At 43.8% G+C, this 27,974-nt stretch overlaps 2 protein-coding genes across 3 annotated transcripts; one reads left to right on the forward strand and one right to left on the reverse strand.

Annotated features, from left to right (window-relative positions):
- The first annotated feature begins 1,126 nt into the window (after positions 1-1,126).
- Positions 1,127-27,937, forward strand: iyd (iodotyrosine deiodinase). Of its 2 annotated transcripts, XM_077552918.1 has the most exons (7): positions 1,127-1,576; positions 2,584-2,715; positions 24,540-24,847; positions 26,232-26,429; positions 26,511-26,670; positions 26,752-26,908; positions 27,537-27,937. In XM_077552918.1, exons 3-7 carry the CDS (start codon positions 24,664-24,666, stop codon positions 27,717-27,719), a joined length of 882 nt encoding a protein of 293 aa, XP_077409044.1. In that variant the 5' UTR covers positions 1,127-1,576; positions 2,584-2,715; positions 24,540-24,663; the 3' UTR covers positions 27,720-27,937. The 2 variants fall into 2 exon arrangements, 1 of the variants encoding a protein (XP_077409044.1); XR_013289467.1 differs by lacking the exons at positions 1,127-1,576; positions 2,584-2,715 and having other exon boundaries at positions 24,238-24,847; positions 26,752-26,986; positions 27,537-27,762.
- On the reverse strand, positions 5,928-22,930 carry ppp1r14c (protein phosphatase 1, regulatory (inhibitor) subunit 14C). The gene is made up of 4 exons (XM_077552921.1): positions 22,537-22,930; positions 11,213-11,296; positions 10,405-10,437; positions 5,928-7,785 (listed from the first exon to the last, which is right to left on the reverse strand). Exons 1-4 carry the CDS (start codon positions 22,795-22,797, stop codon positions 7,711-7,713), a joined length of 453 nt encoding a protein of 150 aa, XP_077409047.1. The 5' UTR covers positions 22,798-22,930; the 3' UTR covers positions 5,928-7,710.
- Positions 27,938-27,974: the final 37 nt, after the last annotated feature.

Raw genomic sequence — 27,974 nt, forward strand, 5'->3', positions numbered from 1 at the left:
GACTGCGAAAGAACTAAAAAAAGCTTCTGGTGAAAAGAAATTCTCTTCTTTTTGGCATGTTTAGTACTTGTCATTGAACAAAATCTTCTGTGGGTCTTGAAAGATCAGAACTCTGATTTGAACATTTCTGTCAATAAAAGAGTTTAATAAACCTCCAAAGTCACAACTGTTAAACTTTGGAGGCTTCATCGTATTTCAATATTCTATGAGCCAATCTGCTCGTGGCCCTCGCAGGATTCAGTGGCGGTAATCCTACACTCGGGCTTTAAACCAGATAGGCCCGGCTGCACACACTAACTACACACACCTTCTTCATCACACCTTTTGAGCGTGTAGAAGCCTGAAGAATACAGTACAACAATTTCATGTAATCATGCTGGGCAAAAAGGCACAACAACAAAAAAGGCAATTAAAATAACATCACTGCTACGAAGAACAGCTGTAGTTGCCCTAGCAGTAAGTAGAAATGATACACTGGATAATATTGTGACAATTTAGCTTATTTTAATGAAAATAACTGCACAAGTAAGCGATATAATGGGTTTAAGAATGGGTCATAGTTCACTTTATTTATTTATTTATTTAATTCCTTGCTGTATAGTAACTACCACCACTACCGCGCCGACTTGCGTACAAATTCATTGTAAATTGAGGACCCACTGAATTAAACAGCCATGTTGTTTGGGTGAGTTTGGCGACACTTTTGGTGATAAGTGGTAATTGCACATATCCGGTGATAGACAGCAATGCATACAGCCAAATTGAGCCAATATACATTATTTTACCAAGTTGAAAACTCATAATAATAATAATAAACTGTTAATCATACGAAAAATGTTAAGCTTCGCGACGACGATAAAAATACTTAACCCTAGATGTCACCTGTGGATAAAAATAATAAGAATAAAAATAATACACCGTGGGTAAACTTATGCTCATATCCGGGTTTAAAGGGCATTCTCCGATTTAAAATAGCCAGCAAATGGCACGCGTGAACTTTTAAAGCAGTTTTCACTAAAAAGGCTGCGTGTTAAATTTCAACAATTGTTGGCGGCTCCACCTGTCACTTGGAGCCGAGTCACTACTCGACTCACTGCAGTCGAACTGTCAGCGGCAGGTGTGTGCGAGCAGCTCCGGCCGGGATAGCTTAAAATATCAACAGTGGCGCTCACAAAGTCAACCGAGCACATTTTAACCTTTTAAAACCACAAGAGTTGTTTTCATCGACGTAGAAGCAACCGGTCTCGTAGGCAGGTTGTTTTTTCTTTTTAATCCTTCTCTCGTGACCAGCCACCCGGCGGCGGACAACTAACTGTACTTTTGCCTCTTCTTCTTCGTGTTCAAACGCGACCAAAACACGCGGAGGTCCGGCCTTTCCCCCAATATTAACTTTTAAGACGACAGTCGACGCTCTTTCGGGGAGTTTTTCGAAGTTTAAGGCTCACGGGGACTCACCTTGGGACGCCGGAGGAGATGCGTCGCTGCCATCCTGGTCCGCCATTTCTCCTACGTCACCCGGAGAACCTGCCGGGAGGATCGACAGGACTCGACTCCCCGCCTCCCTCAAAACCGGCAGGTAGGAGGGGATACACGGCGCATTTAATGACTTTTGGACGCTCCGTAACACTCGTGGTAAATAACTTTCACAACTTGTCGACCGCTCGTCTTTGAAAATGGTCGTTTTGTTAGCAGGGTATTTGGGAAAGGTGTTCGGAGGAAACTACCTGTTGTATTTACTGTTGTGACGCTGACATCTACTGGCATATAGCTGGTATTGCATCTGTTTGGCCGCTCATTTAGTTTTGTGAGGGGGCGTGGTAAATGAAGGCTGTGCTGTGATTGGCTGTTTTGTTGCTACCCTTAGTTAGGTTTCGTTAGGATTCAATGGATTTGTTTTTTTTTGGGTTGCAACAGTTGTGATTTCAGGAAATGGTTAAATGTTGAGGTAAACAAAAAACACTTTGTTTATAGAATATAAAACATTATACTTTGATATTTTTAAACCGTAAAGAATAAAATAAAACTCAACAACTGCACGCTACTGTCCAGACTTTAAATCAGATTGATTTCATTTTTAAATCTTCCAGCAGAGGGTACTGTAACCTTTGTTTTGAAGTCAATTCAACTGCTGATAGTTCACAAAATGAGAAGCTATTGCTAATCATTCATTTTAGTCATGTTTACCATGCTTACTTGTTAAAATTGAAAACTGCACTGGAAGGGTTTGTTTATACCTAATTATGTATATTATTTAGTCGTTTTCATCCTTTTTTTTTGGGCATATATTGCCCCCAATGAACCAATCTAAATATGCAACTTGTGTTATTAACTCTTTGACTGCCAAAAACGTTAAATGACGTTTAGTAAAAACCTATGGAGGGCCGCCAAGGACGTTAAGGGGGGAAAAAAAAAAAAATTCATACCTAATGACATTGTTCTATATGAGGGTAAATTGAGGGAGCTCATCAAAAGCGAGTAGCCGTTCTACCTAAGCCCAGTGTAATTGAGTCAGGCTTTAGCGTTCTTTCTCGCCTGCCTGGCTGAATGTATGCTAATCTCCCATATCGACGCTCGACTGTGTAGGCTTACCCTCCCGTGAACCCGCCTGTGAGACCGCCACTGATTGGAGGGCGGCCAGACGGAAACCATGGCAACCAGCTGTTTTGGCAATTCCAGCCACGGAGGCAGACGCGGGGAGGCGAAATTGGCCTGCAGGTACAGACGCCGCGTTTGGGAAAGCGAGGGAGCCTGGGCCTTACGCAGCCCTCCAGTGAACAGTGAGGCCTTGAGACTGTGATGTTCATGTTTATTATGTGTTTTTTTTAATAAGGGAAATAGCACTCTACAATATTGTACTTTAAAAAAAAAAATATATATATATATATATATATAGCTTCTTATGGTGAGTGAGACTTGGCCACTAGGGGCAGTAAAATCACAAATCACAAACAGGCATTTTTTAACATGAGAAAAAAATGCACTCTTCAGTATTGTACTGCATGAAAACACATAGTAATACCAAGTCTGTTCTTCTTTGTTTGTCTAAATGACTGCAAGAAATTGAGGTGAATCTCAAGGTCGCACGTCTAACTTATTTTCAAAACCAAATTTGTCTCTAATTAGCTCCCAGGAGATTAGATATTTTGGGACTCTTCCCCCTGCCCAGACTCAAAGCTTCGATGGCTCATCAATACATTACTGAGGAATGGACACACTCAGCAGTTTATATTGAATTTCTGGTGTTTGGAAATGAGAACATTGACATGGGTGCCAAGAACGTCCATTTTGGTGTGTTGAGTATTTTGAATAGTCTGCATGGGCGGCTGGGGGAGCAAGCACGTCCAGCAGCTGATTGATTTGGAGGATTTTCAGAACCTCATCTGGTTCACGGCTTTGCACACTCGATGACTAGTTTGTTAATCGTGATCAACCAAGGAAACACAAACGGCTTGGGGGAGGGGGGTCATTTTTCATCCAATTGTTGCCAACTAAAATGGCTTCCAGTGCAATGTTTTCACATAAATAACTGCAGGGACTTTGCTGCATGCTACTTTTTGATCTTCCTTTTGATTTATTTCATTTTTTTTGCTCATTCACTTCAGGACTGACTCGCATCATGTAGACTTTTTTTGCCCCCTCCCTTTATCCTCACGTTACCTCTCCGGCCGCAGTCAGGACCACCTCCATAGCAACAAAGCCTTCTGCTATGACACTTCTGTTAACACTGTTGGCAAGTAATGGCAAATAATTGCAGTTAATTGCATTTATTTTTTTTTTGCTCGGAACAGACAAAGCCCGCCGTCGTGCGTCTACGCGTTTCACCCCAAACAGATGGCGTGAGGTCGAATGATCTGAATTCACCCCCTGTCGATTGACTGATCCCCCGCCACCAGGACATAACCACACCCCTTCATTGTCATCTAAATAGGCCTGGTCACATTTTGTGCGCTGTACGTTATCCGCCGACAGGACCAATCACTGCAGAGCAAAGCCAAAAACAAGCACTTGATACACAAACAAGCCAGCAGGCATATGGCGACGTGGCCTGAGTAAATAGTTCAATTCATCCTTAAATCCCGCCTATTAATCCCTCTGAGGCTCAATTTCGATTGTCTACTTGACAGCAGTGTTTACCATTTATCATCCACGAGGTTCTACTTGTGGACCTGTATATGAAACGACGTCAAAAAAAAAACTCGCAAATCGGGTCGCTCGTATCTCAAGGCACCACTGTTCTGTACTGTATTAATGAGCAAGTAGTGACACAAGGCAACTTGGAACCTATGACCATTTTTACTGGAGGGTTAAAACGCGACTGATTGTCGCTGGACTGTAGTAGTAGTAATGTCAAATGTTTGTCATTGGTAAGAAATCCCGTGCAACGTAGTACACGCCGTCGCCTACATATTTTATGCTTGAAGTGCAGCAGTTGTAACATTTATGTCTGGCGCGCTGGAAAGTTGAATGGGACTCCCTGTAGTGAAATTCAAGACATTTCAGAACTCACAATCAAGGGCACACACACACACACATTGTTTAGTGAGACATGCATGTTAATGTAGTATTTATGAAGTCATGAAGGGGCTGCTCAGTGGATTAAATTGGACCCGTGGAATGAAATATTCAGTTAAGGATTCGTAAGCCATCTTGTCACAGCGAGTGGAAACTTGAATATTGGAAAACAACTGTGGAAATGGAAATAATAATAATAATAATAGTTCTGCCAGTCATAAGAACTTCCGAATTAAAGGATGGATGATGTTTTAAATCACATTTTCACATTCTTAACTGTCGTATAAATGTATTAAAAGCAAAAAGCAGAAAATTGTGATATGAGGATTGTATCGAGGCAGTGACACAAGCGAACAAATCGCCCCCAAAAAAGACATTTCAGACCATTTTTTTTTTGCCAGTCCCATCTGAAGTTTACCACCACACTAAAAATAAAACACAGAGAAAGTTGGAATCAGTCTTCCATTCGAAAAGAAGTGGAGTGGCGCTTGAGATGATGTCTCTCATGTCTGTCCTCAGCAGCCAGGACGTTCACCGTGTCATTGTGTCTTTTTTCTATTTCCCATCAGCTTGCCCCTCCCCCCTTTCATCCCTGTGAGGTGTGATGGATCGCTGAATCTAGCAGGGAGAGCGAATGGCAAATGCATGGGGGGGATGGTATGGGGGGGGACAGAAAATATACAGTAGGATTGCTAGGACCATTTCACAAAGGCCGTCTGCCGGGTTGCCATTTTCTCACTGATCGTTTTTTTTTTTTTTTTAAACCACGTCGTCTCTCTATCGCTTCTGATGTCCCAGGAAATGACTGGAGGACTCTGCTGGTGTGAGATGTGCTGGTGCGCAGCCAGCTGACTGAAAAACATGCTGAAAGGGAGAAGCAAGGGTAAGGAGTGGGGGACGAGGGGGGGGGGGGGGGGGGGGGGCTCCCATCCTTAGCTATTCTGCTCACATTCACCTTGCAGTCCCAATTATTCAAGGCAGCATGCGCGAGCATTCCCTGCCAGCCAGCCCCAGCTGTGAAAAGTGGGTCACGGAATTTAAAGGCGCACGCTCAGCTTCTGGCGTCCTCGCCGCACCCCCATCTTGACTCGCAGCCGTCCGTGCGACTCCCGCAGTGCCGTCCGCAAGGCTGCTTGGGAATGCGTGTCAATCCAAAGACGGCCCTTGTAAGCATTGCATTCTTTCGCTTGACTCCCCCCCCCATGTGGCACCCTAGAGGGCGATATTCTGCCTAGCAACAGCGTACAGTAGGGCACTAGGTTAGTCATATGGGGCCAGACTGGCAGCAGAGAAAGGTTACTCATGCGCAAAGTGAGCAATAAAGTCATACTCTGGTGAACTCTACACACAATCAGACGGGCTGGCCTACTAAACCAACCCCGACAGCACCTTTTTATCCACGAAACCACATCTGCTTTCTTAAAACAGCGCAGAGTTGTCTGCATTTTTATTATCAGCAAGAAAAAACACACCACACACACCTTACACATGACATTTTTTTTTTTAAAAACAAGATTGCTTATTGTGGATGTACAGAAGGGGGAAAAAAACAGCAGCTGAAAAAAAAATAATCAATTGTCATCTTAATAAAAGGTATAAAAAGGAACGTGTTTTATGAAATAAAAACCTCTGGGCCGACAAATGTCCCCGTCGTCTCCTCCCACATGCTACTTTAAAAATACATGCAAAGCTTCCTATATGGACACTTTTAAAATACTCCCTCATAAATTATAAAATATTAGCCTATTGCCCCTGAACTGCTTCTCAGTGGAGGAAAAATTCATAATAGGCCCTCAACGTGTCGCGTCCTCCCGACAAGGCCGATGCCTTGTAGTCCGGCATCACACAGTGAAAACGTTTTTTCTTTGTTTTTGTTTTTTTTCATACAGCCACTACCTGGGAAGGACATTAAAAACAGCACCATTTTTTTTTTCACAAGTTCTCCTGGTTTCTCTCTGACGTGTGACGACACGCCAATTCTAAATAAAAGTCCTACAAAGTTAAGAAGCAAAGGTAAATGTTTCTTGATTATAATTTACTTATATCGATACTCTATCAGCGTTTAGTTGTTCGCATGCAAGACGGGTACTTTGTGTTCTAAAGGGAAAAAAATCAACCGTCGCCCTGCTTGTATGTCTTTGGCCGATAAGGGGGATTCTGTCACATCTTGTCCATTGCGATTTATTCATGACTGAATGCTTGCTCATGTAAGTGGCTCTCAATTGGAACGCAGGTGTAAATAAATAATCACCAATCCATCTGTTAGACCTGCGATTCTGCAACTTCGCCACAACAAAATGTCACCGTTCACGTTTTGGATACCTTAAAAAGTAGCGCGCCCGTCCTGCCGTTCGCTATTTCTAATTTACATTTGGCAAGTGTAAACATTTCAAGTTGTCCACAGACTTCTTTGCCCCTCGGTCGTCCGTACGGTTAAGGTTCAGCGCTGAGAAATAGTCAAACGACATCCTGAAAGTCCTTAAAAGGCAAGCCCTCGTCACCAAAAAATGAGTTCACCGTATTTAAATAACCAGCTGATATGTGTTTTCAAAAAAAATGGGTGAAACATGAGCGAAAGGCTGCCAATCATCAGGTTTGTAGTTGCAAACTACAATACCCATCATGCCTTGCTGCGGTGAAAAGCACATCAAAACAGCGGGTGAATGGCAACATCCCCACATTATTTAAATGGAAAAAAAAATCCCTCATTCATTCTAACTGTATTAAATTAAAAACTTGACATTATTCAAGCAAGAATAAGTTACAGTGTAAGGATTATGAGCAGGAAACAATTTCACATGAACAAAAAATGGCAGCAACAGCAAAAAACTCCTCCGTAAAAAACAAAATGGTGAAGCACACATAGTGCTACAGCTAATTTCACAGCAAATGCAATACAGACTTAGCTCCTCCCTTTTTTTGTTTGTTTGTGGTTGAGATTTTCCATCTCTATGGCTGTCGGGGGCTTGAAACGAGCAAATGTGAAAAGTAGGCGACGCCGTTTGCTACCAACACTCTTAACAGTCCAGTAATGTACATATTGTGTGTGTGTAGCGAGCGTGTGGTATGTACGGATGGTTGCAGAAGTGATGCGGCTTATGTTCGCATGAGTTACTGAAGTGTCGTGGTGAGGGAGGGGGGGGGGGGGGGGGGCTCAAAAGCTGCGTGTAGATGAGGCGACGTCACGGGCCCCCGACATTATAGACCCTTCTTAGATGGAGCGCTGAGCTTCCTCATTCCTCTTATCCTGCCCAGCAAGTCGCGGACAAAATCCTGTTAGAACACAATACAGAGAAAATTATCATTAGAAAGCAGCGCTCGTTCACGCACGCACATTCACTCGTGGAATACATATTTCTTTTTATTCAAATGACGCTGCAGAAAAAATATGCAGAGCATTTTACACATACTGTACAGCATCCACACACACAAGGAGTCTTCATTTCTGAGATTAGGACTGGCAAATGGTCTAAGAATTAACTCATTCACTTGCAGACATTTTCACTGAAGCAACCCACTTTTCTCCCAGCTGTTTTACTGGATTTGGACCGATTTTGCAAGGCCCACAGAATATTGTGTTCTATTGCTATACAAACTTGGAAAAAGAAAGATTAGAGTCTCTTCTTTTATCAGGGGAAAAAAAAAGTATATTTGTATCGGTTTTCATTTTTCAGCAATTAGCATTAGAATATAGCTAAGTTTGATCAATATTTCCATTCTTGGTGAAAACACTGACAAAAAGAGCTTGTTGCAACATGGCCCTGGCTGATCTCTTATACTCTGCTGCCACCTGCTGGCCGTTTTATTAAATAATTATCATTGCTTTAAGACACCTCATTATTTCCGAAGCTGAATGTTCTTGCATTAAAAAAAAAAAACACACAAACAACGTGTAAATACGTTTTGGGGAGTGAAAGAGTTAATTAGAAAGTTACCCTCGTACTTTTGGTTTTTGATTTGAATGTTGGCCTACAAGTGTTTTTGTCATCCAATATTTGCTGATATCATGAATTCACTACTCAGTTTTTCACTGTAACAGCAAATAATCGGGACTTCCATAGAAAATAGCATGAAATTATGTGGATCTGGTATAGAGCCTTGTGGAACACCGCTTTTTACAGAAAGTCCAGTTTACGACACTTCTGTTCCATCACTAACTTACGCGAAAGCAGAACAGAAGAAGAGTCATCATTATTTGTGTTAAAATGCTTGTAGGCCATAAACATAAAAGGGTTCAATGAAAAGCAGAAAAATATAGCGGTTGAGCCGACCTTCGATTATTTGACCATTTGGCCAAACATTCACACAATTGTTGCTTTTTTCCCCTCTTTGCTTTGAGTGACATCCGAGGCAAGGCGGCATGATCCCGGCGTCACGGTCCAGCCTGACAAATTAATTCAAGTAGAGTGAAAATGAGCCACCCTTCCATTTAACGACTCCTTGCAGATGTGGCGGCACGACTTTTGGACAAACAAAAAGATTGCAATCATTCAGTAAGCAAAAGACATCCAAGCGTGCGAAGGCGAGCGCAAGGACGGCGTGGCGGAATATAATCCGCCTCGCTAGATCAAGGTGACACTTTGCGCTCGGGACCTCATTTATGACGTCTCCCTCTGTGCCTGTTCCTCCTCCTTTTACGTTCATTTTCCATTCCTCGTCCCGAGAACATTGCAGTCGACAGCTTGGCATTAAAATAACATGCTGAGCATGAAAAGCATAAGGCAAGATGCCATTTCGATTGGATTATGCAAAAGTACGTGAACAAGTTCCATGATACAGAGAAAGCCGAGGATTAACCTGATACAGTCCACTTGCATTGGGGTCAAGTAACATATGTTTGAGTGAGCTTCCCTCCAGTAAGCATGAAAAACATAAGCAAGATTTGTTAGGACAAAAATGACTTCAGCGATTTCAATGAGCCAAGAAGGAATCCATTACAATCTACTCTAGGCCCTTTTTAGAGATGAAAATATCAAACCATATCAAGTATTTGGTTTATTATTCAGATATTTTAATTGCTTTTATTCCTAATACAATACCAATACAAAATATGCATGTGAGGTGCAGGTCATTTTCTGCCCACTTACGGTCATAATTATTTGTTATGAATAATGACTTAGCTCTAAATGTGTTTCTGTGCTGATGAGGTCGTTACTCTTACGGGTCAACTCTTTTTTTTTTTTTTCAGGCTGTCCAATTTTTAATCATGAATTCAACAAAAGCTTGTGTTTTTTTCTCGCTGTAAAAGTGACCTCAAATCATTTCCATTGATTGATTCCAAATGATTTGAGTTCTTTCATTTGGTATCCCTCAGTTTTTTCCGTCCCCATTTTGTTCTACATCAGCACCCCCTGTTCTTTTTTTTTTTTAATATAATTTGCCGTCTGTGTGAGCTCTGCTGCCTTCTTGCTGGGATTGCGTTCAAAATGGCATCTGCGCTTCTCCATTCTCAGAGGATTATGCTGTGTGTGTGTGTGTGTGTGTGCGTGCGAGAGCTTAGATGTACTATGCGATCCGTCAACCTGGCAGCGCATGTGACAGGCGACCTTGTAGCGCCTGCCGGCTGACCTAATGCCACATGCGTAATAAACGCACACCCAATATGCAAGCGACAGACGGGAAACGCTCACGTGATTGGCCCGCCCGACCTTTTAATCGCTATCGTGGCTCGCGACAACCTTACGTGCACACTTTCACATTCAAGTAGTCAATTTACACACGTACGTCATCACTGCGTGTGTGTGTGTGTGTGTGTTGACCACAGACTTCCTGGATATGATGCTTGAAAGCGCACGCGGGTCACGTGAGGATCAATAATGTCATGTCACCAACATTTACAGTAGGTCACAGATAACGAGCGATTTCCTGTACGTGCACATGAAAGACACTCACCTCTGTTGGTTTGTAACAGTCTATTAACGATTCCTGTGTGTGGAAAAAGACAAAAATCATTGTTAAGGGATATATTCAGATGACTCCAGAACACAAAAAAAGATGGAAGATTTTCAACCTTTTCAGTTTCAGGTTGGAGATAGACCAATATGTTTTTTTTGTTTTTTGTTTTTTTTAGCCATTACTAATTATTGGTAGTCAAGGAATCCGATAATCGATATTTAGAACCGATATTCGTTTTCAGTAAAAGGGGGGGAAGGGAAAATACATTTTTTAAAATACAAATTCTATCTGTTAACTTTGTTGACATGGCTTAAAACATATGTTTATTGAATACATTTTCTGATTTGCAAAATGTGTGGGTTTTTTTTATTTTTTAAATCTTAGCAACTTTTTTCGAAATATTTTCAGAGTGCCACTCAAAAATTTTCAAAGTCTGCTTTTTTCGAAATATTTTCAGAGTGCCACTTCTTAGACAATAGACATCTTTGTTTTAAAATTCTAACAAAAACCTCAAGGAGCTCTCAGGCCCATGCTTGTCTTAAAAAATTAAATAAAAACTTAAACAGGTAAACATCAGAGCTTCCTATAGTTGTCTACAGTGAATAAATCTTTCTCAAATTTCTAAACAACTGACATGCCAAACATGTTGTATATGTTCCGAGAAAGGTACAGGACTTACGCTATGGCCATTCTGCCTATAATAGTCCTGTGTTTTCTTTTGAATTCTATTTTCACTCAAGAAATAAAAAAAATGTGACCAAGCAAAACGTCTAAAAAGGTCAAATATGAAGTGGTGTCGGCGTACCTGCAGTTTGACGGCTCTCTCGTCATCACTGTTGACCTCCAAAAGGTCGTCAATGTCGATCTCCACCTCGGGCATCTCTTCCTCCTGCAAAATAGCGCAAATCAGTCTCCGCGTTTTGCTTCAAATGCCAAAGAGGCTCGGAAATGTCATCGCCGGCCGCGCTGGCTCGGCCCGCTTGGTGGCGCTTACGATTCGGGCACAATTCTGTGTAAGACGAAAAATCGCATGCTTTGATGCCTGACTGCTTTCAAAACTGCTTTCAAATGTGGAGAGAAAAAAAACCGGCGTTTTTGTTTCATGGAAACGCGTCAGTCCGATATTAGCGCCGTTTGTGGCTTCTGCAAATGCAAGTGGCATCTCGCGACTCAGATGACTTTTGGGCTGTGCGTTAGCCTGCGGCCGTCGTTGGTATTCGAGCTCATGGGGAGCGAGGATGGAGGGACACGATTTTGTATTTTCCCTCTCAGCTTTAAAGCTAAAGCTAAAGTGAGTGCGCTCAGAAATAGCTTCCAATTACAGCTTTTGATATGACAAGGTAGGCAAAAGAACATTTGTACACGTCACTCTCCTTTCTAGATGTTTTTTTTTTTTATGGTAACTAGATTCTTCGAGAGATGATCTGGCATAAAGACCAAAAAGTGAATTTAGAGATTTTTTTTTTTTTTAAGTCATACCCTGACAGGGGCTTTGGGTTGGTGTTGCTGCTATAGAGTGCATCGTCGTTGGCCATGAGTACACGCACATCTGACGTGAAGCTGAACTTGTGGACGGGGCACAACATATCTCTCTGTGGTGTGTCAAAGTTACAAGATATTTAATTTCACTATTAGGTTTTTCAAGCCCCTCCATACTAATCTGTTGAGGCGTTTTGAAGCATGTCGTGCTTTCTGCACACAAGCACCCCCCCCCCCTCCCTCCAACCCCCTCCCTCCCCCAAGCACTTTGAATGAAATAGCCTGTCATCTTATTAGTGTGCATAGGCGGACATGCAAAACACGAGACAGGAGAGATGGATGAGCCATTTCAAAGTGAGGAGGAAAGACAATTCATTAATGCATAGACTTAATCGCATATTTATAGAGTCAAGACTTGATCTGCTGAATTTGCGACAGAAACCACACGGATGGCGACCACAATCGCGCCTCCAAAACGAAAGGGAAAATATGGCACTCAAACTGTGTCCGCCTGTCAGTGTTGTGTGACGTGCGAGACGATCGCACGTGTCAGCAGGCAGTCTGTCAGCCTCTGGCGCAGTCATTGTTGACAAGTGGGGCAGGCGGGCCCGGGCCGCGTGTGGCCCACTGGCTCTTGCCAATGACACGTACGCACACGCGCGGCCGGCGCTGCCAGCGGTCTTCCGCAGGGTGATGTCGTCCGCGGCGGCTTTGCGTGCCAATCCAGCTCCACAAGAAGGAGGCGGTGCTTCGGAATGGAAATCAGCATGCAGATAAAACTGCCGCTGATTAGGAGCCTCAAATAGATGCGGTCGCAGCAACCCGCAGGAAAATGATTTTGCAACTTGTCACCGGCAAAAGCTGCCCGCTTGAAACGTCTGCACGAAACTCATGCAAAAGCACGTGATTCACTGACGGCGCGACGACAAGCTGGGCGAAGGTTGTTTGAAGTTGGAATCATTCCAGGAGATGTTGAGTCTCTCCTGATCACGCAAGACATTTCTTTGCGTACACGAAATGATGCATTGTATGCATAATATATCATTTGAAATCAACCACACCCGTTGCCAGGCGCCTTCGGACTTTTGTTCAGATGACTTGTTTTGGTCTGTTAAATTTGAAGTGCCACTGGTTGTCACATCCAACTAAGTGGGGTGAAATTCATTCTCCGCATTTGACCCGTCCCCGAAGGAGCGGTGAACAGCAGGGATTGCGTTCGGAAATAATTTGCTGATCGAACCCCCCAATTCCAATCCTTAATGGCGAGTGGCAAGCAGGGAGGCAAATGGGTCCCATTTTTATGGTCTTTGACCCAGCCGGGAATTAAACCCACAACCTCCCAATCTCAGGGCGGCCACTCTACCACGAGGCCACTGAGCTGGCCTGTTACCACCTTTTTCTAGTGGTCTCGGGTCCACTTGTTTGTTGTGATCCAGAGTTCACATTTGTGTTGGTCAGCAAATGAACGGAGAGCACCTTTTCTAGTGGCCTGGATCTTCTTGCTCACCTCGTATGTGCCTGATTTCAGACAAACTCTTCCTGGGTTCTTGGTTCGGTTGTTTGGTGTGCATCGGGATTCAGAAGAAATCTTTTTTTGTACTTGTGCAAACAATCAGAGTTTCTTGCAAGTCAACCGATATCACTTCTTCTCATTTAGCCAACTTCAACTGTACCATCGGACGCATCTCACGAGAGTTTGTTTCAACCAAACCGAACCTGACAAACGGGAACGCGGCCAGAAAATTGGTTTGTTTTCATTTGAGCTGCATAGTTAGGACTGAGGCTATCAGGTCAGGAGGGAAGCAAAAACTGGTTGTAAACAAACAGAGTTACCATAGTACTTGTTAAATAAGGGCGTTTCCCTCGCAAAGAACCAAAGTGCTCATTGAATGAATTCATTTGCGTATGCACGAGACACAATATATGCAAAAAAATGTCAAACGGGCCGAACGCCCGGCCGGCGCATTTGCCAAGCGTGTGTCAGTCGTGTTTACGCTAACAGCTGAGCAGCCGGCAGCAGTTTGTCTGCTTGGTCTGCTTTGAGGTGACGGCATGCTAGCGCACGCGGCCCGACACGCTGACTCATAAACTCGATTCAGACAGAATTAAACGCTCAAACCAGTCGTCACCTTCTTGTCGTCGTTCACAGTGAATGGAACATGACCTGCGTACAATTAAAAGTTGTTCTGCAGGAGGTCATTTTGAAAGCGCTTTTGTGACGATAACATTTCACCACAGCGGTCCAGGTACGGTAAAACCCCTAACCGAGCCTGTTTTTCTAACACGGGGTGTGTAGGCAGGCTTGGCTTGAGCTGCTTTTGTTCGTGAAATAGCGTGACAACATAGCCGCAAACACAGGAGTGGAACAAAAGACAACAATCGCCGACAGTTTTTATACTACACGGGAAAATGGCAAGCTTTGTTTCCACCTCATTTTCTGTCAACCAATCATTGGACTGGATCGGCACCCTTTTAGGTACTGTACCCGGTGCCGTGCTGAAAGGTGTCAAGGGATGGTATCGGTTGCTTGTTTTGGTACCCTTAGTGGAAATGCATAAGAAATCTCAAGAAATGGACCCGCTTTTACAGATCGAATTGTGTTCTGTTGCTGACTAGTTTCGATAAACCTTGGACGTCCGTTTTTGCCCTTACAAACTACGCTAGTGCCTCAAGATCCGAGTGACCCGAGATGCGAGCCGTCGTTTGGCCGACTTCTCGCTTTGACACAAAACGGAGAGAATTACATCAATCGCTTGCCTTAGCCTTTAGCCTGGTTAGCTTAACGCTAACGCTAAGATGGAAAATGATTACTATCAGCGTAACGAATTACTCATAACTGTACGCGTGGCTAGCATTTTGCAAAAGGCAAGTGAAAAAATAAAGCAGTGCGCTCGAGAGGAACGACTTGGAGGCCAACGTCGGATTGAATGACTCGGGGACGAGCCCTGATAAGTGGGTCGCTCATGAGGAAGACAGGGATTGCGCAACCGAGAACAGCTCACAGCTCGGCTGTCTTCGCTTTTGCATCAAAGTGTGGAGGAGCTGAAGGTAGGATGAATTCACCCTCGGAGACCGACTGCCACGCGGGGAATCGGATGGCGAACCCGAGCTTAACTCGGGAGGCCTCTTGTCAAATAGCGCGCTTGCTAATAAGGTATGGACGAGCGTCCCTCTACCCCTTGCTGCTTCCCTCCCTCCTCGCTCCCTCCCTCTGGCGTTCCGCTTTGCTGGTAGCAGGCAGCGCAGATGAATTTACTGGATAAAGTTGTAGCCGGCTGCGGCAAGAAATCTTTCCCACGCTGATTCAGCGCGACTCCAGAGGACACCTTACATCACACGCTCGCTGAGGAGGACTACAAAGAACAAAATGCCCGCCGAGGAACATTTTTATGCATATTAGTCGTACACCGCCAGAGAGCACTCCTAATTGATGTGACCTGTTACAACCCTTAGAAAGATGATTTCGATGAAAGCCTGCTCTTTGGAAGCTCTGGAAATTGGCCAGACAACACTTGAGCCACATTTTAAATCTCCTTTACGATAAATTCACATTTTTTGCTATTCAGATATCCTACCAAAAATGACAACACTAGAGAGATTTGAGATTTGAGCAAAATCTCTCCCCGTAGATTTTAGCCCAGGAGACAAAGTGACGTCAGAAACACGTCGAGATGTTGCTGGCTAAAACAGCACATTTGAGTAAGTCTGGTTTACGTGATCAGACTGTCGACATCAAACTATGCGGTCATTTTCATCGATTCATTGGATTCGCCATTCTATATGGTGTACTTGCTTAGCGGCTAGCAGCTAACGCTAGCGCCACCACTAAAATGTCAGCATAATTAAGTTGTTGTTTTTGAGCCGTGTTTTTTTTTTTAGCATTGTTAGCAATTGAAGTTGATTTCAGGACGACGTCGCACATCGGTGGCTGCCGGGAAAAACTTCAAAATAAAAGCATACCTAGGCATTGATGCCCATATATTATAGGGTACGATAATGTTTATTTTAAAGTTAGCTTGCTTATAAAAATCTGCTATAATGAGCCCATTTAACTCGTTTTTTGCCACTCCTACTCTTTAAACACATTTAAACGGATTAAAACAATTAAAGGGGGAGTTTGCGGCTTGAAAATCTCTCGAATGTAGCCTCATTTCACTAATCCTGCCGACTTTGAGCGTCTGAAGAAAGCCGCGACCCTCGTTGACGTGACCGAGCGCAATTCCTGACCATCCAAAAATGGACGGCATTTATGAACGTGACCAGTTTGACTGGATATTGAAGTGTAACGTATCGACAGCTGGGAGCCCGTTTGGACTTTTGCCCTCGCCAGAGCAGACCTGCATTCAATCACCAACAGGACCCCGGGGCACTTCCTATCAACAGTCATCCACATCACATGGATTTATCCCCATGTGGGCGCCGGGTGCGAAGGATAAACAGTCACACGTTAGCAAGTAACTCCGGCGTGGGGGCGCCTTGACTTATGAGCTGCTGCTCGGTGGATTTTTGGGCTTTGTGTTATGAGCCAAAATGTAACTTGCAAGTTAAGTGAAACAAAAAAGCAGCAATGTCAGCACTCGCATGTGGGCAAGGAGAGCCACAATTCCCGATGCACGCGTAGCAGTCTAAAAAACACCAAATGTAGACCACAACTCACATGCAGTCCAACCGGATAACCTTTCTCCAGCTCACTTGCTAGGCCACGCCCCTCACAGGCACACATCCAACACACAAATATTACAGTACTTGCAGTCAATCCACTTTATGAAACCAGTTTTCTTTCTTGACATTGTCGTTTATTCTATCAAAATGCTAGTGGGTGAAAAGGCCCAAACAGTCCAAATGGCCTTTGCGCTTGAAGCGTTCTCCTTCCTTCCGGCGCCCTCGCCGCGTGAATGACGGCAGTGTTTTCACACCATCAACAAGCAGCCAGTGTTTGCACACGGCACGCTCCGATTGATCAGACCCGGCCGACCCCCCCCCCCGCTCCACAACGAGCGCCGTGCCAGACGCCATCGTTGTCTGCCAATGAGAGGGCACATCGCGCTTTTCAGTGCCGCCGTCCCGACGGGTGCGCACGCAGCTGCTCCAACCCGTTCACTTTTTGAGCCGTGTCATGCGCTTGCCGAGCATGCCGACAATTTCGGTCCCTGTGAAGTTGGCATTCACATCTGCCAACACGACTGCCACGCTGCCGTGTTGACACAGCCAAGCCACGGAACACAGTTTTTTGCCATACTATAAGGAGGTGTAATTGCACATCCACTACAGTAGGGGGCAGTGGTGCGCTCAGAGTGTGCGCAGGGATTAGAAACAATGTTAGTGACGTTTTATATTTTATCTTTTTGTTTTCTTTCATGTTAGTAAGGATACAATGGTATGTAGAAGTGTACTTAATTAAATAGATAAACGATACTATTTATAGTCACGGCAGAGTGTCGGGGGCGCTAAAAATTTCCTTTCTGGGATGGTGTACTAGAAAATAGGAAATGTTTTGGATGAACATGCAGCAATTCCGGATGTCCCAAAAAATAGGAGAAAAAAAAAACAACAACAAAAAATTACTGTTACATTTGCTACCTTTACCCTCGGTTTAATCGAATAATAATTGAGGCTTCTGTTATGTGCTTGGAAGCACTTCAACAGCTGTCGGCCGCTTGATTTGTTGGGCGGCAGACGCACGCGTCCGCACGCGTCCGAACGCGTCCGCAGGTGCCACGTGAAACGTGTCAACACACACCGACGCGCTTCTTTGAACGCAATCATGCAAAAGCAATTCAAACGACAGCCAGAGAACGATTTGCCTTCCGCACACAAACCATAACCTTCCCCGTGTCCGATCCATAAACAGATGAAGGTCATTTGGGGACGGACGGGCCCATCGACCGCTTGAACCTGCCAGCGAGCGCCTCTGTCAGCCTCGCTCAATCATTTCACGTTTAAGTCACGCGGGCCATGAAGTTTTGGAATATTAGCTGGTCCATCTCATGGCAAGGTTTCTTTCGAGGCCAGCATGCACAATATTTGATTTCAACTTCAAATTCCAGCCACAAGCAGAACTGGCAGGCAGCAATTGAAAGCGCAACGACATTTTGGCTTTATTTTGTTACAGAAACGTGGATCTGCCAATGTGAAGTAAACCCTTGTGACTGGACGATGAAGTCGGATCGATCAAATGTAGGCTACTTTTAATTCTTCATCATTTCTTAACTCTTTTGAACCCAAAAACGTATAAATATGTTTTTTTAAATACGTTATCCTTCACACCCAAAAACCTATTTATACATTTTTTATATATTTTTTTATGCCTGACCATACAGAAGGCATTGGTGCAGCTTCTGACATGAAGAGGTGGCTTAAAGCAATGGTAAAGGCCAGCAGGTGGCAGCAGAGTATAAAAGATCAACCATGTTGCAAACAAGCTGATTTGCCTACTCTTTTCACCAGGAATGTGAATAATAATGAAATTTTGCTATATTCTTATTGCTAATTGCTACAAAACGGAAACAAATACAAATATACTTTTTTTTCCTGATGAAAGAAGAGACTCTAATCTTTCTTTTGGTAGGTTCCATATTTTGATAGCAGTAGAACACAATATTCTGTGGGCCTTGCAAAAATCAGTCCAAATCCAGTAGAACAGATGGGAGCGAAGGGGGTTGCTTCAGTCAAAATGGCTGCCAGTGAATGCGTTAATAATGCATGAAAATAAGACGATGTGGAGACAAAGCAATAATATTGATTTGTGAAAAAATATTTTGACCATATTTGGACAAACAAATTTTGACGTTTAAAAAAAAAATTATTATTTTTTTTTACGTCACCTGATTGAAAAAGCAAATGAGCATTGAGCACAAAAGTTTGTATTGAAAGCAACTGGAGCAAATGCCATGAGAAGAGCATCTATTCGTTGACAATCAGGCATGAAGCTTTATGGATCAAGCATTCGTCTCCAGGCAATACTTGTGGGCAGCCCCTCCCCTCTCGCACCCCTCTCATGTGTTTTTCCACTCCAGATATCGCTATCTATCTCCTGACGCGACCCCCCACCCCAACTTCCCCCGTGACCTTGTCGATTGTTCCCGTGCTCGCCTTTCCCGCATTTTTCTATCTTTGACTGGAGGAAAGGCCGACATGGGCGTGTTATGTGAACCCGGCGCCGTCACACAGGACGAGTAAAACGGCGCCAAATCGTTAGAAAACGCTCGATAGCCCACCAGCAATACCTTCAACCTTGCGAGGAGGCAGAAGTGCTCGCCGTCAGAGTCAGCTCCATTTTATAGTACACTCGTTTATTTCTGAATCGAAACAATACATTGGAATGTCTTTCATCTGTTCCAATCTCCCCCCAAAAAAAGTAAAATTTTCTATATATTTTTTTTTGGGGGGGGGGGGACCAGCCCCCCTTTTGGGTGAAAAATGCTTATTAGGTGGTATATCCATGCTTACTCATGCTTAAAAAAATGATTTTCCAATTTCTACATTTTATTTTTAGCAGTCGCCATTTTTTGTGGTGCGAGTGCGTGCACCCGTGACGACGTTTCATTGCGAGCGAGACTCTATTGACGTTCCCGCCATGAAAAAGTAGGACACGTCAGCGTCTACTGTTCCCCGCGCGACTTGCACGCACGCACCGACTCACACTTCCGGAGGAAGCCCTCCATCCATTTGTGTCAAAACGTCCTCAGCTTCATCATCGCGGGCGTCAGTACGGTCGCTCTTCGCAGAGGATGAAGAATATCACTGCAGAGAACTTTCTACGTTTGTGTGTGCTCAATCCGTTGCTTGAGTAGCACCGCAAGAGTGATGCTAATTAGCATTAAGCTAGCAGACTGATTGTTTTAAATAGTGGTGTGGTTTTCTCATTTTGTCATTGTTTAGTTTGACAGTCGGCAGCATTAATACACGTTTACACATAAACGGACGTCAATGAGCGTCTCTTGTGCTCTATTAGCTTTGCACGGGAAACTGATAGCCTGCTTGACCTTTACGTCAGCGCCCCACACACACACACACACACACACATCCTGTCTAATTTAGGAGCCAGCAGTGAGGTGCTAACGAGCGTGGCGGCAGTGCAACTTCCTCTTTACAACCATGTGACCAAACATCAGCACTATTTGTGTGTGTGTGTGTGTGTGTGTGTGTGAGGCGTTAAAAGGCCACCTGCTCAAACAAGGCCGTCATCTCGCACGTCGCTACGACAGAGGGATGAAAGTGAGCCTCACTTGTCACCAACGTGTCGAGAGATTCTCCCTACTGGCCACAATATTAGGGACACTCTATCCTGCACAATCTCAGCATCGAACCCGAGATCCAAAAATCAAACCATGCGGGGCCTTCAGAATAAGTAGTTCTGTCTGGGACTGTTTGTTTTATCCAATCGGATTTCGGATTCGTCTCCGGCTTTGATGATGTCGTCATGTTTGTGTCCTCTGATTGCTCGAACACATTTGGAGCGATCCCCGCGCACGCTACTTTTCGTAATCGGCATTAGAGGTGCAACGTTTCATCGACAACTAATCGATAATTATTTTTGACAAGCGATTCATCGTTTTGGATATCTTTTAAAATTTAAAATAATCTAAATCATTGGCATTTCAGCTTCTCAACGGTAAATATTTTCCGCTTTCTGTAGTGTTGAATCCAAATGAAACATTTGTGTTTACAACGATAATCATTTTTGCCAATTTTCTGACGTTATGGACCAAAGCATGAACTCAATCATAACTAATTTGATGTTTGTCCATTTTCTACAATGTCAATTTGAAATAATGTCCCCGGGATGGAAATGAAAACATGTTTTTAAAAGTCCTAGAAAATAATCAAATTAATCGATTATGAAATAACACAATAATCAGCATCTCTAGTGAGTAGAATGTACAAAGTATTTGTTTTTGTCATGTTATTAGATGAACATTTAACCTGCTCCATTGTGTCTTGAAAAACTCTCAAGTCAGGCCGCTCATATCTCAAGGCGTCACTGGTTTTGTCCACATCATTTCGAACTGATGCATGATACGGCCTGCCACTGAACCTGAACTTTAATTAAAACTGCAGCGCGTTGACCTCCACCAAGGCCCTAATCCTAATTTGAATCAGCGCCAACTGCAACACCACCCACGGCTGATTTTCGTCATTACAAAATCATGAATTATTCAGTGAGAAAATTACAGAAAATGTCAAAGAAAAGGCACAAAAGGGATACACGGGAAGTCACGCAAGCGAGGGCACTTTCATCCAACGCTGAAATAAAAGGCTGGGCAGGTGAAGGCGAAATCCCAACGGACGCCACGTGAGCGCCAAGCGACCGTGACAGGCGCGCAAACGGGAAGCTGCTCAAACGGGCGTTTGAGATTTAAGACACAATTCCTGCTACAGTTCAGTTTTGCTTGTCACACATCATTCAAAGAACTCAAAAACGTGATTATGGAACAAATAATCTCAGCAAAACGTCCACGTCTCCACTCTCAATCGCCGGCTCCCACGTCACTCACCAGGCTTGGCCCAGCATTTTAAAGCCACACGCTTTCAAAGTCACAGATACTACAGTGTAGACCGTGAGTGTATAACCCTAAAACTGCGACTTTGGAGTCAACCAGCACTTGATGGCAAAATCTTGACTAGAGAGACGGCCAAAATTGTTATTATTATATATTTATTTAGTAGCACTAAAAGTGTGCAAACTTGCAAATGAGGCTGTAAAATAGAAACACTGGGCAAGCGTTAAGGGTCTTTTGATCGAACGTTAACTTTGCAAACTACTCGATGACATCAAAACACACTCACACGCGCTACAGAAGGCGTCAATCATCTGCATGCGGCGCGTCGGGCGACCAACGCTCACACGCCGCGTTTGCCAGCGCGCACGCTCTCCGGCGGCTGGCGAGGGGACCGGTCGCAGCATCAGCACGTCCTTAACCCACTGACCTTCTTTTCATCGCCCCCCCCCCCCCCCCCCCCAAAAAAATCAACGCCACTTTTTTGTCTCTTTGCATAGCTCTGGCAGCGTGTGGCATCACACGCAACACACACACACGTGTACACACACGTGTACACACGCGCACACTTCTCCTGCTTGTTTTTAATGCCTGATGTGCTAACAAAATTAGCATCACTCCCACAATAGTTACAGCTGAGAGTTGAACAAAGCAGTGCAAACATGCAGACAGTGCATATAGCAACACTCACAGGCATACGTTCTTTATCCTCTTGGGAAAATGATTCAAAACGATTCTCCCTGCTTTTTGGTGTGCGTGTTTTTTTTTGATCACCCGCTTATTTATTATTTGCTTTAAAACTATATTGCAAGCAATTCAGGGTGTGCTTTTGCAAGACTGGAACGAATGATTGGCCTTTTTTCTCATTTGTGTGGGGAAACATGATTTGACTTACAAACGACTTGACTAACGAGCATGGTCGTGAGATGAATTTAACTTGTAAGTTTAGGTTATATTGAGACTTCATTCTTTGTATTGTGTATTTTTTTTTCTATTATAATATGTAGGACAATAATAAACATTGAATTCAATGTATTTTTTTCGAATCCTCTTGGGAGGACTTCAAACGGACGACCTCACGAACTCCAATTTAAAATGTAAAACCCAAAGAAAGCGTTTTTGTTTGTTTTTGTTTGTTTTGTGGTCTGACCTCGCAGTCGTAGAGTTCGCTGAGCTGCTCGATGATCCACTCCTCGAGCACGAGCCGCTTCCGGAGCTCCTTGCGGTCGTACTTGACGGTGACTTTGCCCTGCCGCTTCTGCACCGGGTCGTCCGAACCGCCGCCGCCGACGACGCCGATCGGGGCCGAGCCGGCGCAGCCCACGCCGGGAGCGGCCTGGAAGAAGACGCGGCCGGCGGCGGCGGCGGCGTTCAGCGGCGGGGCGCTCGTCTCGGTGCTGGCGGCCGACATGGCTCTCGGTCTCGTCTCGTCTCGTCTCGGCTCGATTCGGTTCGGCTCGATTCGGTTCGGTTCGGTTCGGTCACAGCGCGTCGACTGCAGCAGACTGTGGAGTGGACGTGGGGTTTTTGAACAGCTGCTATTTAAAGCGCAGACGGTTCGAGGGGGCGGGGCTTGCACCGCGAGGAATTGATATTCCAATCAATTTAAGAGAGATATTAATCGTCGAATGGCCGTGACGAATGAGTGTCTTTAGAAATGTTGATCCATTTCATCTCCTTACAAGTCTATCGATTCCAATGAAGTGTTTTGCATTTGTGGACTTTCAAAACAATTGCTTGTCTGATTGTGCTTAGTATCTTCTGATTGCACTTCGTATCTTTATCTCGCTCAGTGTTCGTGTTGCAGGCGTTTATGTTTTTGGGCCAATCAATCATTTTATTGAACACAACGATTTAACGGCAGTACTACTGTATGTCGATACTTGTCTTGAGTCAGTGGCGCCACCTTTTGGCCGATTCAAAGAACAATCATTTTAAAATAACTTTTACATTTTAAACGTTTATACTTTACTCGTACTTTGAATCAAGCAAAAATTATCACACATAAACATTCGGATAATTGATAATATTTGATGATTATTTCAAAATATGAGCTTTTTTTTGTAAGCTTTTTTTTTCGTAATATCACAATGAACATTGAAAAAATAAAAGCGCAAAATTATTTCCTAATATTTAAAATGAGCAGATTAACTCTTTTTACGTCGACATTATGAGTTATGAATTTTTTCATTTTGTTCTTATCACAGCAAGCAACCTGATACAACAACTCATAGCATTAAACTACAAAACTAAATTCATAACTTTGCAAACTTTTTTTTTCCAAATATGACTTTTCTCTGTATAAAGATATTATAACATTTTTAATACCTAATTTCATATATTAACTATTGTTACACATCATGAACATTTTAATTCTTCATATTAACCTTGTCGAAGTGTCTTGTGTCCTGAGCAGAGCACATGATGTTGACCTCGTTTGCTCTGGCCTTAAACTGGGACATACTGTTTAGTCTAAAAAGTTCCTTCTCAGCACTTTTTGTGCGGAAAACACATTGAGCCCTCGAATCTGCTACACACTGATTGGTCCAAAATTTCCTTGTTTTATTTGTACGCGCACGTCTCGGTCATGAAAACAGAATTAGTTTTGAAATAACACACAGACACACTTATTACTTTCTTCATCAGTCACGGTCACCGTAAATTTGATTCAACTTGTTTATGAGATGTTGTTATGGGGAAAAAAATTAGATCCTTCAACTGCATCCCAGAAGAACACGCGCCGAAATCCGACCTTGTTGATTCACCTGCTCTGGAAAATTACTGAGGGATGTTTAATCTCCAAACGATCGAGGGGAGGTTCCCAAAAAATTATATAAGCCGCAGCAACCCCGGAAGAGGGAGACATTTCTGACGCTCTGAAATGCCACGTTTTTAAGTGATGTAATTGGAACTGTTGTTTGTCCCAGAGATCTCTGATTGATTCAAAATCATTTTTGCAAAGATGTATTCTTCTTACAGCAAACTCTTCCTCATTTTTGAACACGCAAGGAGGACAAAATTCCTCTATCCCTTCACTTTATTCTTTTAGGTTCAGTCAGTAGTGCCTTGACTTCCTCATTTCATTTGTTCTGTCGCAGTACAGTAACTAGTACGTTGTGAACTTTGGACCTGAGCGGTCTTCTCTTATTTCAGTTCAACAAGCTTTTGCCAGCTGATTGGACATTTTCCGACCCAAGCAGCTCCCGCTTTGCCGTGACGCCAATTCAGCCGAAGCTTCTTTCTGAGCGGCCGAGCGGCCCGCCGTGCGAGTCCAGTCATGCTCGCCATGTCCTTCCTCACGCCGGTCCTGGTGTCGCTGCTGTGCCTGCTGATCGGCTTCCTGGCGCTCAGGAGTCGGGAGACCGAGACCGAGACCGGCGCCGATCCACACGGGGGACAAAGCAAACCTTGGGTGGACCAGGACCTGCAGGATGACAGCCAAGCCAAGACAAAAGACAATGGTATGCTTTGGGACATTTCATTATCGAACGCTAAAGACACTTTTTTGGGGGTTTTATGTTTTTTGCTCAAATCCTGTTTTCAAAAAGTTACATAACATTTTAGGCCATGACGGTAAAGATAGTCGAGTTTCATGGCAGTCTATTGCAAAGCTAGTGATTCTCAAGTGGTCGGTCGCGGACAGCTAGTCAAGTGAGTCGGAGGCTTGGAACATGTCCAAGTGTAATTGGTGTCAAGGATGTACGTATCATGAAGGGATACGTTTCTACTGATGGGGAGGAGCTAAGTTTAGCCTCATGTTCAATTCATTTTTTAAGGGTAATGTTGGAAAATAACTTTGCAATGATATGAAAATCGGCTATTTTGTGATCATATACTTCTTGCCTTGATTCACCCTTTGCTGCTCAATTAAGGAGACCGGGGCTAATTGTGTCACTTTTGAGACTTTTATGTATTTCTTGGAACACGAAAAGTCTTCGGTATATTTTTGTATTCATGTTATTCTAATATTTTGTGTCAGTGCAGAGTCAAAAAGAGGGAGTGAACATGTGACATGTTGCCCCACCACTGTGTAAGTTGTCACACTATATGGGGTAAGATGTCACACTGGATTTTGCAACTAATAAAACAAGGACAAAATGATCCTTGTTCTCCTGTTTTGTTTTTGTCTGTTTTTACATAACTAAAAACTTGACCGTAGTCATTGAGCCGCCTATTACATAAAATATTATGAAAGAGATGAAAGTTCTTAGGAATTGCTGGCATGTAGGTCATAGTCCATCGGTAAATGGATAGATGGTTCATCATAAAACTTAAACCAGTCCTGCCATGTGGGCATACTGTAGTTTTTTTAAACAATGATACAAAATCTAGCAAGCATTTCAGACTCATCATCTGAAGGGCAATTCTGGCATACGTAAACCGGGTTGCCAGAGGTGCGTTTTTCATTGGCCCATTCTTTGCATATGTGACAACAAAGCCCCAAACGACAGAGACAAGTTGCCCCAATTTGCCCCAAGCTACCATGTTGGCAAGTTCTTGCTCTAGTTTAAAGTTAGCTTCATGACATGATGGCTCAATCTCTCCTCTTAACGAGTCCACATGATTTGCTGCTAGATTTTGTCGATGTACGACGTCCGTTTCAAAATATATGACGTTGAAAAATGTGTCTTTGGGTTGTGCAAAACAGATAACTGCCACTTCTCAGACAGTATGCAACCCGTGACCGTTTATACAAAGAAACGAGTATTTTGAGTACTTTTTTGTTACGCCCTCTGGTGGGGAAGACAATTGCAATGTGACAACTTCCCCTTGATAAAATTAGCCCCGGTCTCCCCCGACTGGCAACTTCACCGTTTTACGCTTTCCTGGCTGGATGTGTTCCAGGCGAAGGCGAGTGGATGGACTTGAGCACGCAGGAAGATGTTGCGCATTTGCCCTTCTCGCTTGAGCGCCACGACGAGGAGCAGATGCTGCACCGATCTCAGCGCTTCTACGCGCTGATGAACCAGCGCAGGTCGGTCCGCTTCTTCAGCCCGGAGCCGGTGCCGCGGGAAGTCATCCATAACGTCGTACGCACCGCAGGTAAGCCTGCCACTTGTTTGCATTTGGTAAAAAAAAAAAAACCTGACAACAAAGTCAGACATTTTCAACGGACCCGGGAAGGTACCGCACCGAGCGGCGCGCACACCGAACCCTGGACCTTCGTGGTGGTCTCCAACCCGGACATCAAGCACCGCGTCCGGCTGATTGTGGAGGAAGAAGAGGAGGTCAACTACCGGCAGCGAATGGGAGACAAGTGGGTCAACGACTTGGCGCCGTTAAAGTGAGCACGCGCCGTTGTTGACGTTAATCGGTCGTACGCGACGAGTCCTCACATGTGACGATTGCTATTTGTCCGCCGTAGGACAAACTGGATCAAAGAGTACTTGGACGTGGCTCCGTACCTCATCCTGGTCTTCAAGCAGGTGTACGGAAACCTACCAGATAGCAAGAAGATGACGCACTACTACAATGAGATCAGCGTGTCCATCGCATGCGGCATCCTGCTGGCCGCACTGCAGGTCAAATAACACGGCGCTGCAATTTTATATTGAATACAGAGCCCCTGGTTGACTAACCAGGACATGACTGACCAAACAGTTAAGTGGCCGTTTGAAGTCGACCTAGCAACAGCGACATGCTTTTTTTCTCAAGAAAAAAAAAACATTTATGAAAACAAACGTTTATGAAAATGAATTAGGAGTAAAGTCGTAATATTGCATCTACTGTATTTTTATTTAATTTCACATGAGTTTTTTTTCTGAGTTACGAATAATTTTCTTCTATGGAATTTAAAACATTGTACCCAAATCAGGGCTGTATTTTTGTTCTAAAAAGTGGTCATCTTCATCAAGGGAAAAAATAATATTTTCTAATCAGAATTTCAAATTTTCTGATTAAAAAGATGTGGAAAAAAAGAGCATACGATTTTTTTTTATGAGAAAAAAACAGTGGAATATTACAAAAATATTTATGAGAGAATAAATGTACAATTTTTTAAATGAAAATAAATAATAAATATTTACAGGACAAAAAAGTAATTTTGTGTTGAATAATCAAGTGTCATTTCGAGAAAAGGCGCTAACTTGGTTTATGATTGATGCCTTGCCATTTTGTGCAAACATGGAGTTGACTGTTTCGTGTTCTCAGAACGCGGGTCTTGTCACTGTGACGTCGACGCCTCTCAACTGCGGCCCAAGACTCAGGCTGCTGCTCAAGCGACCGGCCAACGAGAAGCTGCTCATGCTGCTTCCCGTCGGCTACCCCGCCAAGGACGCCACCGTGCCTGACCTCAAGCGCAAACCACTGCACGACATCTTGGTGCACATTTGAGGGAAGAAATCCCAAAACGGAATGAAAGATTTATGAACAGAAATGTCTATTTTGTGTCCTTTATTCATTCTTACATTCACACCTATCAACAAACTAGTCTTCAGCTGTCAGCCAAAACCCACCGTGCCCTTTAATCTGAGATGTCCTTTGGTCTTTGTCTATCATCATCAAATACTTGGGCTACAGCAAATAAAGGCAACAACCTCTGTATTTACAAAGCGCGGTGTGAAGTGTGCGTCCATTATCGCTACAAAA

The sequence above is a fragment of the Vanacampus margaritifer genome, chromosome 19 (genome assembly GCF_051991255.1).
Source record: "Vanacampus margaritifer isolate UIUO_Vmar chromosome 19, RoL_Vmar_1.0, whole genome shotgun sequence".
Classification (NCBI taxonomy): domain Eukaryota; kingdom Metazoa; phylum Chordata; class Actinopteri; order Syngnathiformes; family Syngnathidae; genus Vanacampus; species Vanacampus margaritifer.

Bases quoted from the DNA above. Each gene is read 5' to 3' on its own strand.
- ppp1r14c (XM_077552921.1), bottom strand. From the start codon at position 22,797: ATGTCGGCCGCCAGCACCGAGACGAGCGCCCCGCCGCTGAACGCCGCC. The intron at 11,297-22,536 runs GTCAGACCACAA...GCTATTTTGCAG, and splicing joins GCGAACTCTACGACTGCGAG to GAGGAAGAGATGCCCGAGGT. The intron at 7,786-10,404 runs GTGAGTGTCTTT...GTGTTCTAACAG, and splicing joins ACTGTTACAAACCAACAGAG to GATTTTGTCCGCGACTTGCT.
- iyd (XM_077552918.1), top strand. From the start codon at position 24,664: ATGCTCGCCATGTCCTTCCTCACGCCGGTCCTGGTGTCGCTGCTGTGC. The intron at 24,848-26,231 runs GTATGCTTTGGG...GATGTGTTCCAG, and splicing joins AGCCAAGACAAAAGACAATG to GCGAAGGCGAGTGGATGGAC. The intron at 26,909-27,536 runs GTCAAATAACAC...TCGTGTTCTCAG, and splicing joins TCCTGCTGGCCGCACTGCAG to AACGCGGGTCTTGTCACTGT.